At 47.2% G+C, this 16,076-nt stretch overlaps 1 protein-coding gene across 2 annotated transcripts in view; it reads left to right on the forward strand.

Moving 5' to 3' along the window:
• CAMKK1 (calcium/calmodulin dependent protein kinase kinase 1) overlaps positions 1 to 16,076 on the forward strand; it is a 62,169-nt gene that overhangs the window by 32,162 nt on the left and 13,931 nt on the right. For both annotated transcript variants that reach the window (XM_035900612.1, XM_009645109.2), the window contains exons 9-11: positions 10,222 to 10,421; positions 11,117 to 11,170; positions 12,765 to 12,838. In XM_035900612.1, coding sequence (XP_035756505.1) covers positions 10,222 to 10,421; positions 11,117 to 11,170; positions 12,765 to 12,838 — 328 coding nt within the window. The remainder of the gene's footprint in view (positions 1 to 10,221; positions 10,422 to 11,116; positions 11,171 to 12,764; positions 12,839 to 16,076) is intronic.

Here is a 16,076-nt window from a genome sequence, read left to right on the forward strand (position 1 = left end):
TACCACTGGAGTGGTAATTCCAGAATGTACTTAAGTGCTTCAGATGGAAAAGTTTTGCTGGATTATTTGTGTCATTAACTAAAGCATGTGCTTAAGCGTCTCTGTGAATTTGGGATGTGTGCAATTACCTCCCTTTCTACTTGTAACTTCCCTCTAGTAGTACTTATCTGGGGTTATTTAAGCTTCTAGTAAGGCAAACATTGCTTTCCCAATGATACTCAGCAGAAGTAGATGTGCTGGATAGTGAATAGTCACTGAAGGAGTTAGCAGCTGCAGCAGAGTCAATCCTGGCAGCTGGGAGGTGAGTATGGTGCTCCCCTGCAGAGCCAGGCGGCTGTGGGTCAGCCCACGGTGCCTTGCAGCCAGGACCCACCAGCAGTGCTGGCCAGGCGGTCGTACAGCCATGCATCCTGCAGCATGCTTTCCAGCACCCCAAGATCAGTGGCTCAGGCATTTCCTCTGCCAAAGGTTGTGTCCTTATCTAATAGTCTCTGATACTGATTCATTTGTCCAATCCCTTTTTAAACTTGTATAAATCTTCATCTGCTACCTCCTACTTACATACTGTGGGGAGCAGTTCCCATTCAGGGTTGAGTCTGATCCTGCAGGTTTCAGCTGATGCCAGGAGTGCCACCCCTGGTTTATAGACCTCAATCATATCTTACTTCAGGGGTGGCTTTTCAAGGCTGGAGAGTCCTTGTCTGTGCCAAGTGTCCTTCCACCCATTTGACCATCTGTTAAAAAAAGCTAGCAGTCCTGGAGCCCCCCCAAGCCTTATTAATTGAGGGCACAACAGTATTTCAGAGTTGTCTTCCACAGTAAATGTGGCTGAAAATACTTACTGCAGGAATTGACGTATCCCTCCCCCCAACAAAGCCTACAGGTTTGCTGAACAAAGACAGATACTCTGCTGTTTTACTTTGGATATCCTGGGTATGGTGATATCTGAATACAGGTTTGACTTCTTGAAGGCAGTAAAATTTCCTTCTGGATTGACTCAGTAGTGACTTATGTTTAATAACTGCACAGTAAATGGGTTTGCTGAGTGAAGGTAAATTTGGTATCATGCCAGTTTGCTTTGGCAGATGAACAGTGGAAACCAGTACCAGGTGAAGTGTATAACAGAGGATTTTCTTCCAGTGCCAGGCTGCTGTCTGCTGGCCAGACATGTTTTCTTTATCATGAGCAGATGTTTGGTTCAACACAAGAAGTAGATACCTTAAACTCTTCTCCAGTGGCAGGAGACATATGTGGGAGCCACAGGCGAGGTTATGAGAGAGAAGTGTACTCCATGAAAAGGCATGAGGGATATGCCAAGCAGGTATCCCAGTTTGGTTTTAGGATTGGGAGACAAGTAGCTTCATTTAGGAGGAGCCTAAGTAAGGAATAAGAATAAGCAAACGAAAGGTCTGTCTAAGCAGGTAGTCTAGCTGTGACACTAGCCAGGAGCAGATACTTAGCACAGAACACGCATGCAAGCTTGACCCAGGGGAAAACCCTGCTGACTTGCATAGTCAAGATAAAGCACAGCAGCTGTCCCTTCCGCTGTTTAGCTGCAAGCTCAGTATTTTATCTGGCTCATGAGAAGCTGAAACAATTGCTGCCAGTGTGGCTGAAAGGAAGAAAAAAAATTTCCTGCATTCTCTATAGAAAATGCACAATTTCCCTACTGTAGCTGTGTCTTGGGAAACTAAGGGTGTCAGTTCTGGTACCCTCCTCAGAGGAATGCTTGTCCATCTGTATGAGCTCTTGGGTTGAAGGGAACACAGCTAAAGCCATTGGGAAGTTACCTTTCCAGCAGCAGTTCTCTGCAGGGCACCTGTATGAATGCCTGCCATGCTCTGGAGCCCTGCACACTAAGCCTGGAGCGATAACAAAGTGCCTGACGTGCAGATCAAAGCTGGCTTTTCTGAGATACGACTTAATCTACTTGATCATCAATATGTGAGTATAATTTCCATTATCTTAAAAGGAAATTTAAGCAACAGTTGAGTCAACATGGGCTTGTCTATTCAGAAGAACATCTACTGCACTGTACTGTAACGTGGTAGGGGTGCTCAAGCATCGGTGGTGTAGATGAGTTTGATCTGGTTTGACTCTTGGCAGAGTTGAGTTCCTCAGACCTTGTATTGGTGTGGGCCAGCAGTCTGTGATGGAGCTGCTGCATGGTCTCCTGTGGCTCCCAGCAAGCTACTTGAAACATCTGTGCCTCTGTTCCCATGTGTGGAATGGAGACCTGCTCCTGCCTCTTGCCTGTGCAAGTTCAGAGCCCCTCAAAATGGATCGTGTCAAGGTGAGGGCTCTCAACTGCAACTACAGCTGCAAGGTGCTGGGTGTTATAAATGACACTACCAACAGAAGAAGGGCTGGCTTACGTTTTATCACTTGCAGAGCTCTATTTAGATGATATAAAAGAAAAAAAAAAAAAAAAAAAAACCAACCCCTTTCATGTAGCTGCAAGTGTTGCTGATACTGATCAATGAGAACTTTGTATGAGAGGGAGAGTAATTAGCTGGTGGAGCAGATCAGAGATGTGCTAGAGCTTCTTAAGATCAGGCAGTTTGATTTTTGTTGTTGTTACTTGATGCAGTTACGTAAGTGGTTGTGCTTGGGGTTAGACACATCCCATGGCACACACTCTGCAGGTTTTTTTGGCAGTAATTGCTGCATTTACCGTGCTCCCCACTTTCCCAGTGGTCCCTTGGATGTTGGTGCATGTGTAGCTGTGTCCAGAAGCTCTGCATGTCCCCTGTGACTGGTGAAATATGGCGTGCTCACATGGGCTGGGGGGGCAGGTGTTGGAAGGCAGCCTTTGGCAGGGCTTCCTCTCCTTCCTCTTCCCTGTTGCTTCCTACCAGCAGTATCCCATACCTTATCCCTTCTGCCAGGAGCATGGTGGGCCACAGAGTGCTGAAAATGGAGCACAAATGGAAGCTGAACTCTTCCAAAGAACTGGAAAGTGCTGGGTGTTGGATCCCCCTTTGTAAAACCTGGGCTTAAGCAATATATTCAAGTGGCAGAGGTTTGATGGATGCAGCAACAGAATGGCAAAATAGTGAACAGAAGCGGAGAAAATCGGAACTGGGATCCTTGCCCCAGCTGCTACACAAAACCCCTGCAATGAGCTGAGCATGGGAGGGAAGTTGTTCCCCTTGCCCAGCCCGCTACATCCGTGTCCTCTGGCTCTTTCTCAGCAGAGCATTGCTTCAAGGAGCAGCCTTCTGTTTTAAGCTGTGGATGGTGGTGCAGCAGTTTCCTTGGGAGGCTGTTAAATCATTTCTTTGCTACAGGGGTGATGTGAGAGTAATACTAAGCAGACTCTGCAGTAGCACCATATGGATTGCTTTTGCCCTTGAATGGGATTCTGTTTTTAATCAAGTATAATTCAGCATCAGCCTCAGTAAATAGCAGGATGTGTTAATGCATTGCAAAGTTTTACATGTATAATTTTTAAATGGGCTTTTAGTAAGTTGATATTAACCTGCTGGAGCTTTAAGGTTTCCAGAAGGGAATATGGTGAAAGGCACCTTTTTCAAAAGGACCGAGAAACAATCTCTCTCTTTCTAGCACTCCAATTTCTGCTCTCTCTTGGTCTTCACTGGCTGTTAATCTAGGCAGACAGTTTCCCAGGTGTTTGCTTCTGAATGAAAAGGAAAGCCTATTTAGTCTCTGAATAGCCTGCGGTATCTAGAAACGAGCATTTGTGAAATGAGTTACATGTTGTGAAAAAAGCTGCCTTGTCCCACCAAAGGCAGCCAAGGGATTGAACAGAAAGAAATTATGTGCTCAGCGGGGCTTTGCTAACGAGCAGTGATGGAGCAGGGAGGCAGAGCGGCAGGAGACTGCGGAGAACCCAGGCAGGGCTGTGTGCTGTGCGCACAGACAGGAGCCAGCTAGCCCAGCAGCAGAGAATCCTCCCAAAATCTGCCCTTTCTCTAGCCCCAGCTACTGCACCACAGCCACTGAAGGTTCACCTCTGCCCAAACGTCACTTTGCGATATGTGTGCTGCAGGATGTCAGCACAGTTTACAGCCATGATGCTCCAGGACCTCAGCCCTGCCCCATACCTTCCTGAGCAACTGGGTACAGCCAAGCAGTGAGATCCTCTCGGGGACGATGTGCATGATAACAGCAGTGATGGTACCGGAGTACTGGCTTTCTGCAAGAGTTTAGTTTTGTAGTTATTGAAGTTGTTTGGCTCTGACTATTGCAAGCTTAGTTCTGCAGGGACACTGACCCCAGTTCAGAGGCACGTAGGCCTATACTTTCTTTTAATACCATGCCCACACCACCCACAGGCTTTTCACAGAGATGATGTTGTTCAGTGTGTGCCAAAGCTGTGTCCTAAATGGGCGTGTTTTGTGACCTGGAATGAGCTGCTCATTCCCTGGACAGTCAGCATCCAGAGTGTTTGCAGGCTCTGGGCTGTCTGGATGGCAGAGTACCACCAGGCAGCTGTGACAGGCTCTTGGTGTTAAAGATATCCTGTCTTGCTGTCTAGGGCCAAGGTGAGACACCATGTTTGTGGTGCTGATGAAGTCATGGGAGAAGTGGGTGCAAACTGCCTGAAACTGCTGAAAGGATGTGAGTAATCCAGATGTGCTGCAGGAGAAGCTTTCAGACAATCCGTCCTAGGATAAGGTCTGCCATAAGGACGAGCTGCAAAGTCATGGGCAGCGTTTTGCGAAGCTGCAGGAGCTTTTTTCTGCCCCATTTGGGAAGGTGTGGAAGCAGGAGAAGCAGGCAGACCCAGCACAGCACACCCCACATCTTCGTTGCTCTGTGAAACTCTGGATTCCTCTGTTCCGTACCTGAACACTCAAACCATTGTATCAATGCTGCTAATACCAACTGAGTTAAAATACATAGTAATGAAACAACAAAGCAAAGCTTTGAAAAGCCAGATTTTCAAGACCTTTTATTTTGGGTATTTCTTTCATGTGAGCTCACATTTGATCACCCAAGTATGGGTTCATCCCAGCTGTTATAGGCAGTAGGTGCAGCATACCTGCTAGAGGCTCTCTCTGAAATCAAGAGGGACAGAGGAAGATGCTCTTTCCCAATCGTTTGTCACACCCTGAGTGCTTTGAATCCTCCTCTGCGGCTGTATCTCTCTCCACCATGTAGCATCAGCCTTCAACAGGCTTTTCTTAGGTATCTGCGCTCCATGCCCAGAGTCAGGAGACAGTCTAGACTTTTAGGCATGATTTCCCTTGTTTCTGAGCACCCCAGGGCTCTAGAGTTTGACTAAGTCCAACTCAGGATGTGCACAGTCAGGCTTTCTAACACAACTTGTGGTGGAAATGTAGTACCTGCATGCTCAACTGTCGTGCCTGCTTTGTTCATGGGGTGGCTGTGAGGTTTAGTGACCCAAGTATTTCTAATGCGCTTTGTCATCTTTGCCTAGATGATGCTATAGAAATCCATGGGATTGTTATTCAGATGCAAATAGGCCTGAAATACTGTTACCTTTCCACTGAAGTGAAGGATGGGTTTAATAAAACCAAATTTAACAGAGCACTGCACAATCAGACTTTCTCCTAAGGGCTCGATAATATCTTAGATTGCTTCATTTTCATTATGAAGAGGTATTGATCTATTCTTCGAATTAGGTCTGTCAGCACAGAAGGGACGGAGCATCTTGGAGCCCAGGGTATGTGTTCCAGTGAGCTGCTGACCTCAAAGCAACAAGTGGAACCATTTTGTCAGTTTGTCAAAGCAGCTTCAGTAAAGTGTTCTGCCTTGGCTGGCTCAGCATCGATTTTAACCTTGTGAGGGATGCAGACAGGTACATTTGCATGTGAGGAATGAGTGTTTTTTCAGCTGTTGATATCCACCTTGTGTGTGGCACGTGGGGCCTGGGAGGGGAGCACCAATAGGATGGTCCTTCCAAGGCTGCCTGTGTCCAACACCCATGTCCCAATGGCTGGACAACATGGATCTCGGGGCAGTCTCGCCAGCGCTGACATCTCCCTGCTTTGCGACTGTTTCTGTAACATTGGAAGCAAAAACCCCAATGCCTTGTGGCCAGTCTCTTTGAGCAGCACACAGAGTAGCTGAAAGTTCCCCCTAGAAGGCACGGGCGCAGCTTAGGGGGTCCCATTTCCCCGTGAAGAGAACTAAGGGGAGGTTATGGGTGGGTTTAAAAGAAAATCCCCAAACCCTTGTGGAGCAAGCTTAGGTGTGGTGATATGTGTTTTATTTATGTTCCTTTAATGCATGTCTGGGGCTTTATTTATGTTGAAAGTGCCTTTCCTTCTTTGCTGTGCCTGACACAGCCCTGCTCCTGTTTGCTAGCAGCTGTGTCACAAAGCGTCCTTAGTCCCAAGGACAGCATGACTGTGTTGTTTCTGGGACCTCTGCTCCTGGCTTTCAGTGACATTTAATAGCAATCCTAATGAAGCTGCCTTTCCTAACTGCTGCTCTTATGCCTGCAGAGGAAAGGAACTTGCTCCCAGATGCTTCAGGCTGGTGAAATTAGAGGGTTAATTTGCGCTGGTGATTGTGTTTAACTGATTGTGGCTGTTACCTACTCCCCCTGGGTGACTCCATGGGCTGTGTGGCTGTCCCATCTGTACAGTCATTAGCAGTCTGGAGGGTATCATTAGTGGTAGGCTTTTATTTTTGAGATGCTGAGCTCTCCCTCTGGAGTTCTGCGAGTATAACACCATCTCTTCCTCTGTATGTTGTGCTGGAAATGCAGATCACACTGGTTTAATGAGTACCTTTCCTGAGCAAGACAGCTGTCCCTGGGCTCCTTTCGCAGCGTGTGGCAGTGATTGCGTCCCGCTGTGTGTCCCGCAGGCATGTCCCGCTGCTTGGCCGGTCAGCCTTTGGCCAGCCCTGCTGAATTAATTGTTCCCTGCCCTTCTCCCAGCAATTGCGTTATCTGCAAGAGTTCTGGACTTGCAGCAGAAGTTGGTGGGTTGGGAAATTTTTCTGTGCTTAGTGGTGTTAGTGTCCTGCAGATGAGCAGTCCTGCTTCCTTTCTGCAGCTCTCAAACAAGCCAGTTTTTTTTCTATTGCCTACAAGTGGACTTGGGAATGATTTGGGGGTAATCTTTTACTCTTCGTTCTGCAACCCTGTATTGTACTGAACTGTACCCATGGCAAGGCACAGTGCAGGAGAGGATAAGACTGCATTTTGAAGCCTGAAGCCCATTTTGGATAGCTGTGCAGGGGAGGATGCCCACAGCAGCTGGCAGACTGGGACTTTAAGAATTGTGTTTCTTCAGAGCAGAAAAGGGATTTCAGGTTGCCTTCATCAGGTTAGCAGCTCCACACCAAATAATTTCTTGGCAGATGTGAGCTCTTGCTCTTACAATTTTTGTAGCTGTGATGGAGCCTCGTTCATTTACACCAGCTGGTACTTGGTGCACAACTCCTGTCCCCCATCCTTCTCCTTCCATGGCTATTGCCTCTGCGCAAAGCAGCTAGACAGGGGAGAGGATCTGCAGGTAGCGTAAGTCTTTTGAGCCAGCTGGCACAAGACTTTCATTACTGTCACCTGAACAGCATGGCAGAGCAGCACGGTGTGTGGGTCAGACGCTGCTCCCAGCACTGCCACTCCTGACCTGGCCAGCCACTAACCCTCTGTGCCCATCTCTTTCCCATCCCAGTTTCTTGTTACTTAAACTGTGTGCCCAGTTTGCAGAAGCGCCTGGCTGACACTGCATTGCAAAGCCCTGGGATGTGTCAGGCAGGCTTCTGAAAGTGCAGCCTGTGCTCCTGTGCCCCGCAGGCACTTGTGCTAATTTTCTCCTCTGAGCAGTCGAGGTCTGAGGCTGTCGCTGTCCATAGCGCTCATGTCAAGCACATGGATGTTCTGGTCTGGGAGGTGCAAACATTCATTGATCCTAGTATTTGCTGGCTTTGAGTTTTGCAAAGGATGTGTTTCTTATTTCTTTGTTCAACATTCATATTCCTCCTGTGCCTAACAGCCAGCAGTGCCCAGACCTGCTGGGTACCAGGCTGAGATGGGCACTGAACAAACACGGAGCATCTGGCAAACAGCCTGAATTTTTCCTCTACTTTTACTAGATTACGTAAAGGCAGAGCTTGTGTTTTACAAGATAAATAGTTATTTGATAGGTAAATTGGTTTGTACTTTTGTGGTTTTTTCTTTTACTTTTCTGCACAGAAGAAATAATAAAAAGCCTAGAGTACCTGCTTGCCTAGTGTAACTACGTCCATTTTCAGACTTAGCTCCAGGGATGTACTTGTATGGCCCATGTACATTTGTGGCCTTTTTTTTTGAGGCATTGGGACTCTTAGCCCTGTGGTGTCGGGCATGATACCAGACACCTGCATGAAAAGCAGCTCATCACCCCCTGAAGGGAAACTTTACTTTCCCCCCCCCCTTTTTTTTTGCTCTCCCTATATTACCATAGTGAAATGTCAGCTTGCCACCAGCTTTGCTGCAGAGCAGATGTCTCCTCGTAATTACTGTTGTTGCAGAGTTTTCAGTGTTTATCCTGACTGTCTAGCTGGGCTGTTACAGCATTAACTGGTTCACATCACAGTATGGCCATGCAGTTGCTGCTCATCTGGAAGAGGATGTAAGTGCCAGCGCACTCCAGTGAGCTTGTGTCTGCTGGGTCTCCAGATCAGCTCTTTAATGTGCCAAGGACAGCATCCCCTGGCAGTGCTTTAAACTAAGGAGGGGTCCTTGCAGAAAAAGTACCTGCAAGTGTGACTTCCCCTCCCCAGACATGGCCTGCTGGGAAGTTGGCTTGAAAAGAGCAGAACGGTTATGGAAGTTTGTTCTTTCTTGGTCCTAAAACACAAGCTGGGATGCTCCGTAGGGCAGGCTGCCTTTGTGGCAATGTATTGCCCAGGTTTGTAAAGCAGGAAAGGGTTAGACCAGCATTTTCCCACACACAGTTGCGTATTTCCTGGGAAATACGAAGAGTGCTCATAGAGAGGTATAAAATAAACATGCCCCACTTGCGAGAAGGAAATGTGAAAATGGTGGTTGGGGCTGGGGGAGGAGGGGCGGGCAAGGGGTCCTGTTCCCCTGGAAAGGGCAGTAAAGGCTTACAGGATTTCCTCTCCTGTTCGGTAAAGTCTCTTGGGTTTTCTACAGTTCTGCTTTTGGGGTCATTTAGTGTTCTGAAACTTCTTTTTTTGATTTTTAACTATGTTCTCCAAGTTCCTGAGAAGTCAGCCACTTTCCTACAACTCCCTGCTGCTGCTTCACTCAGTGGCACAGAAATGGCTTTCTTGCAATTGCAATATTGCTTCCCAGATAGCTTATAATGAAAAGGGATTTTTGATTGTTTTCAGTGCATCTCAGCCTCCAAACTCTTTGCAAGGGCTTCTTTCATTTTGGATGTACAAGCACTTCAGCTGGTGCCCACGGTTGGCCTTGTGGAGCTGGGACCGTGCTGGAGTTTTTGCTGCAGCCTTGAGGAGCGAAGGGCCACGTGTAGGAGCAGCCCTTGCTCTGAAGGACTGCGTGGCAGAGGTGTGGCCATGGCTCTGGGTGCAAAAGTGGTCAGAGTGGCTGGCAGCTTTGGGAATTTGGGGTGATGCAGAACAAGCTGAGGTAATTTCTCTGTGCCCCATTTTGAAGCACGGCTAGAGAGGGTATGCTTTTTTGTGAGCACTGGCACCAACCAGCTGGTGATTGCTCCCTGGTCAGAGTTATCTTAAGTTGGAAATATCCACTGATTTCTGAGCTGTTGGCGAGACTTGGTTCTCAGCTACTAGTTGGCTTATTTTGCCTAAAAATCTCCTCTGGGCTTCTTTCATTCTGCCTGTGGTTCTGCCCCTTTTGATTAGCTTTATGGCACTGCAGTTTCAAAATAAACAAATTAAAAATTAACCTCTTTATCTGAATCCCATAAACCTTTAATACAGCAAGTTGCCCAATCCATCAGCTGTTCTGATTGAGGTCAAGCAAATCTGCAAGACTTGAGTAATTACCTCCGCTAACAGCTCTGCTCGGTCCCACTGGTTGGGCTGTTTCTGGGTTCATGTCTGTTCTTTGCATAATTACAGGTGACAGATGTATTTCTGAGTGTACTCCCATGTATGTCCCAGCGAGGCACCAGAAAGAATGGCTATAGGAAACAGTGCTTTTACTACATTTTACTGCCTACCCAGCAGCAGCTTTGAGTGGGGTGCCTGACCTTTATCTTAATCCTTCTGGAGAGGTTTCCCCTGGGTGTGTTGGCTGCCGTGACAGACCATGCTCCTGTTTTTGCTTTTTCTTTTTAGTGCACTACCAAAAGATCATTCACCGTGACATCAAGCCTTCCAACTTACTCTTAGGAGATGATGGGCACGTCAAAATTGCTGATTTTGGAGTCAGCAATCAGTTTGAAGGGAATGATGCCCAGCTTTCCAGCACGGCAGGGACACCAGCCTTCATGGCACCAGAGGCCATTTCAGACACCGGCAAAAGTTTCAGTGGGAAGGTAGGTCTTTGCTCACAGCTGATGCCTCCTGGGACCCCCGGCATGGCACAAAGGGTGGCACCACACCTGGACCCTTTGCATGTTTCCCACCCAGGGATTGGGGTGGTTATTGATTAAAACCAAAGCTTCTGTATTCAGTCGGGGCAAAACTTACATTGGTGGTTCTGTGCAGTGGGCACAGACTTTGCTGTGGATCCCTGCCCAGACAGGAGCCATGTTAGAGTCCTTTCCCTGCCCAAAGGGAAAGGAGGAAACTCCTGATTCCCTTCCAAAATAATCAAGTGACACAGGGGGCTGCTGGCCACCAAGGCCATGTCTTGATCCTCTGAAAGCGAGGGGCACTGCCAAGTGCTGTGATGCAGATGTGGGCATAGGGTCTAGTGGGGTTTTTTTGACTGTAAGACTACTTTTGAGGTTCAGCTCTGATTTGATATTCAACCTTAAATGGTGTCACCCCTGTAAGAAGGGGCTGCTTGCTGGTCACTGTACTCCACAGCAAGGACAAGGGTGGCAGCGTCTGGCCCAGGCATGCTAAAGATGCCTTTAGGAGCCCAACTTCAGAGAGAATCTGCGCAATAAAATAGAAAATATTAAATGCATACAAATAACGTTCTGTGAGTCAGTGGGAAAATCCAGCTCATTCAGATCATCTCTGTGTTGCATCTCATTTACTGCCTGTACATGCTTTCTTTCAGGCGCTTGATGTGTGGGCCATGGGAATTACCCTGTACTGCTTTGTTTACGGGAAGGTAAGCTGGCTTTCAGATGCTGGAGCCCTGCATGCGAGTGTCTGCCCGCCTGGCTTTTGACTCATTCCTTTCCAAATAAAGGCAAACTTTAGAAACAAAGACCTATCTTATGCAAGCTCCCGTTTTCCCAAATCACCCTGCAGATGAGAAGGATCTGTGGACAGGATGGTTTCTCGAGTTGGTCCCTGTACTCAGAGCAGTCGTTCATGTGGCAAACCCCAAGCAGCATCAGTAGCACCAGTAATGGTTTGTCGGGGGGTTATTCGTATTGCCTGTACTTAGAAACAAGCCAGATAGAGCATGGAGAGAAGCATAGGTTTGACCCCAAGCTACTGCAGCACTTTAGCAATCCTGATTACAGACAGCTCTGTCTGCCAGAGCTGAGCTGGGCCAGATGGAGTCCACTTCGGCAGAGCCAGCTCTTCAGAGCTGCCTTCTGCAAACTCCATATCCTGTCTGGCTTTTCCCTCTCCTGTGGCCAGAAGCCCCTCACCCCACCCACGCTCTCCCAGGGCGAGCAGTACAGCAGGTACGTGCAGTCTGTGTGTGCAGGTGTGTTACCTGAACCCTCCTGTCCAAATGTGGACCTCTGCAGATCCTACCACACAGGCATAAGGCATCCAGCTTGGGGCTAAGAAGTGGCTGGGGGAGATGGCAGAGGGAGAACTATCTCCATTGCTGGTGTGATATTACCAAGTCAGGTCAGGATGGAAAATATTCTCTGACTTGTGTCTTGAATGGGGTCTCATATGGGGACAAATCCTCAAGTGATGGGGTATAACCTTGATTTTATATTCTGATACAACCTCATGCTGATATTACTTTCCTGTGTGGCAAGCACTGGGGGAAAGAAAGAGGGAATACAAAGACAAATACAGACATTTGTCTGTTCCATGTGACCTTGTACAGTAAATATTGTACATTTTGTACCTGTTTTATATTTCATAATTTAATCTGGCCAGGCAGGCTGGGACAGGGCCCAGGAGCAGCCCACAGCACACTAAAACAAGCGTACCTGCTCCTTGAGTTTTGATGCAGATGTTCATAGGGCCTGTGAGTATGCTGCTCCTGCATCTCCTGGCTTAGTTAACCTCCTGTCAGTCCTGCCTGTCCTGCTAGGTAGGAAGAGCCAGAATCTAGGTCTAAATTAATCCAGTGTAAAAAGTTATGCTGGAGAAAAATGTGCTTTGAATCCTTATATCAGAATTTATGGTGGAAAAGCAGGTGTTGTAATAATGCTTGTCACAGAGACCTCAAAGCAGTGATACAAGCCAGGTGATACCAGTATATCCATTTTGCAGGTAGAAAAAATGGAGCAGAGAAAAGGAAAATGTAGTTCATGGTCACCTGGTAGGCTGGATAGAGGGGGGTATCCAAATCCAGTTCTGTATTCCTTAGGTTCTTCTGCTGTTCTTCTGCATTTATTATTTAATAAGGAATAAATAATTTTTTTGTGTATAGGGAGACCTTATTTATTTCCATCTGTGTAAAATAGAGTGAGTGTGCAGAGATTATACTTCTGTTATGTGAATGACAAAGGCCTAAGCAGTGCCAAGATCTCTGACAACTGGAAAATCTTTTGTTTGTTTTACAGTGCCCTTTTATAGATGAATATATTCTGGGTCTTCATAACAGGATCAAGAACAAGCCTGTAGAGTTCCCAGAAGAGTAAGTAAACTTTACCCAGCTACTGTAAAATAAAGTTCAGTCTTCAATGTTATTTACTGTGCAGCGTAAATGCTGGTAGGTCACCACAGAGGGAGAGACAAGGGTGGGTGAGGTGCTTTGCGTTCTTCTGGGTCCTTAACGTGGGTTTTGTGCTGATATAGTCGAGGCATTACAGCTGCCTCTGCTGCTCCTGTGTCCATGTTGTACAGATAAGGACTAAAGGAAATGGCTTTTGAAATCTTTGGAAGCGGAGGGGTTTCAGTATGGGTCTAGGGAGTTCTGCCCCAGCTACTTGACTCTGGAGATGCTGGAAGCATGGTTTGGTTGGAGTTTTGTGTTTCTCCCATGTGGTAGCCACTGGAATGATTCAATGTATTAGTTTTCAAAAGCAGTGGGGTTTATAGACCTCTGTTTCAGTCTAAGTAAACACGTGGTGCTTCCATGGACTTACCTTGGAGCTGGGGGAAGTGTCTGATGGAAGGAGACCTGTCCTGAGAGATACGACTGCAGCTTGGTGCATCTCCACTCCTCTGCCTCCTCCAACACACTCCAGGAAAATATAGGTTTGTCTTGTGTGCTGGCAGACTGGGGCTAGTTTTGAAAAAACCGAATTAATTTACCCATTTGATAGTGAGAGGCTGCCCGTCCTGCCCCACTTTGGTCAGTGAAGGAAACCTATGTTGGCTACCGTCAGAGCTGCATGGTGGATACTGCTGGGCTGTGTTAGGTGGGATGGCTGGCTGCACAGTCACAGTGCGTCCTCTAACCCACAGCAGTGCACTCAGTGGTGAGGGGGGGCAAACCAAGGCCATTCGTGTGCCATTTGAGCAGTGGGAAGTTTAGCGTCGAGGCACTGAGCAGTCAGTGTTTGTCGTCTTGCCAGGTGAACCTGGCCTGAGCTGATTACATTTGATGTGTGCTCAGTCTCTGCCACCAAGCCGCCATGCCTTTCCCTTCATGTATTGGCCACTCCTTGGTATTTCCTCCGTCTTCAGGCCTCTGGTAACTTTCTGTTGGTGATTAATTTGTTTCTTCTAGTTGCTATGAGATGAATTAGCCAAAGCTGGACTTGTTATCTGCCTTCCTAAATCAGCACAGTAGTCAGGCAAAGAATTTTTGACCTCCCTGGCACAATCGCTCATTCTAATAAAAACTTAGAGATAGATGACTTGGAGATAAAATTACTTGATTTAAAACACGCATGAAGAACTTAGAACTCTAATGAAAGGCACATCTGGTATTAGAGAGGAAGGGAGGGATGTTGTCAGGCAGCCCGCGATATGTGCATTTATCTACAGTCTATCACATTAATTATTTGTGAGATGTTCACTGAATTTTTAGACACCTACAACGAAAGGCCAGACCTCTGCCTTGGCAGTCCTGGGCTTCCTTCTGAATCTGCAGAAAGCAATGGGTACTCAGGCTGTCCTATTTTAGACATCTGCTTTCAATGGGATGAGTCATGCCCCAGGCTCCATGGGCTGCCTTAATTCTCTCTCTGTGAAGCCTAGCCACTGCAGATAGCGCAGATGGAGCCACCTCTGGTCAGGCTGATGGAGCCCACAGTGAGGACTGTGTGGAGCACATCTGCCAAGGACCTGCAGCCACAAGGTCAGGCCACTTGTTTGATGCCAAACAGAGGCCCCAGTCATGGGTATGGAGCGACTCTGGCAAGCTAGCCCTGTGCCATTGGTGAGGTTTTACAGCTAACCAGGCTTCAGGCATTAAGAGCACAAAGACTGGTCATGCCACATTGCGTGTTCCCACCAGTTGCTCTGTATTCAGGGCAGGACTTTGTCTTGACAGTACTGCAGGAAAAAAAAATGTTTGTTTCCCTGGCATGGTCTCTCTGCTTGCTTGGGTCCTGGCAAAATGCCCATTCTCTCTCAGCCATCAGATATTTGGGTTAGCAGTCAGTTTACAAGTGACTGTTCCCATCTGTCTCTGCAGTAAGTTATTAACATTTAATGGGCTAACTGGGTTGTGCTAAGAACCTTTTCTTCATTCAGACATTTCCTTCAGTGATAGTTTGGCTGCTTGATTTATTTGGATTTCTCGGTGACCTGCTCTCCCAGTCTAAAAAAAGCTGCACCCCTCGTTAGGTTGTTGGAGCAGCAGAGAGTTACTGGGTGTTGACAGCTGTATAAACTCCATCTATTTGTTAGATAAAGGCAGTAACAGAAACGCACATAAAGCTGGAATTCACTGGACTGGATCCACCCTGACCTCCCACAGAATTACCACCTCGCTACAGTTAAGAATGTTTTGGTTTCAATTTATTTCACCATGGCTACAAAAGACACATTCCTGTTTCTAGACAGTCTGTGGAAACTCATTACCTGTTTCCTGACAACCTTTAGGACAGAGACGGACCTGACTGTACTGACATTGTCCCGTCCCTTCCCTTCCCTTAGAGACGCTGGGATAAATATTTATTGCTCTGGAGTTCTCATTCATGTCAGTGAGTCCTTGGCATGACACGAGGTAAATGGGGTTAGCTCACACCCTGATGATCCTGGCATGACTAAAAAGCAAGCTGGAGAAGTTGTGCAGACATGCATTAAGAGAGCCAGCAGCTCTGCGTAGTCCAACCTAGTGAAGAACTGAAGTCCAGGACTATGTTCTCTGGCCCGCAGGCACCCTGTAAATTGATCTATGGTGCTGGCAGCCCTCCCAAATGGGTGCTGAGCTCTCTGATGCTTGGCATTTTCCTGAGAGCAGTTACAGAACTGTGACTGTGAGAAATTCCAGACAGCACAGGCTTTTCAAATGAAAAATACCATCAGATAGGGTATGCACCATGACAGAATGGAGAGAAAATAAAACAGAGTCAGGGTGATGTGGTCTGTTACTTGGCTATAACCCATCAAAACTTTGTGATCGTGTTTACAGGGCTTTTCCTTATGATGTTAATCCTGTGCTGTGTAGAAATCCATCTGGTGCCCAGAAATGTTAGGTGATTTTGTATTCTATTTCCTGTATTTTAAATAAAGCCGTTGCCAGTTTGGCGCAGATCTGATGTGAAGTATTTTAAAAACACCATCTCACCTGCATCTCAGTGTGATCCTCCCGTCGGAGTCTGTCTGTTCTGACCTGCTAAATGCACTGCCAGTCCCCACAGCTGGTTCTCTGTGCCTGGAGCTCATCTCATGGGCAGCACAGTTCTTCCCATTCCCACCTAAGTTGTCACCTGCAGCTCAGCCTAGGCAGTGGGACTCATCCTGCCACTCCCCTGGTC

This window comes from Egretta garzetta, unplaced genomic scaffold, assembly GCF_000687185.1.
Source record: "Egretta garzetta isolate BGI_Z169 unplaced genomic scaffold, ASM68718v1 scaffold108, whole genome shotgun sequence".
Classification (NCBI taxonomy): Eukaryota; Metazoa; Chordata; class Aves; order Pelecaniformes; family Ardeidae; genus Egretta; species Egretta garzetta.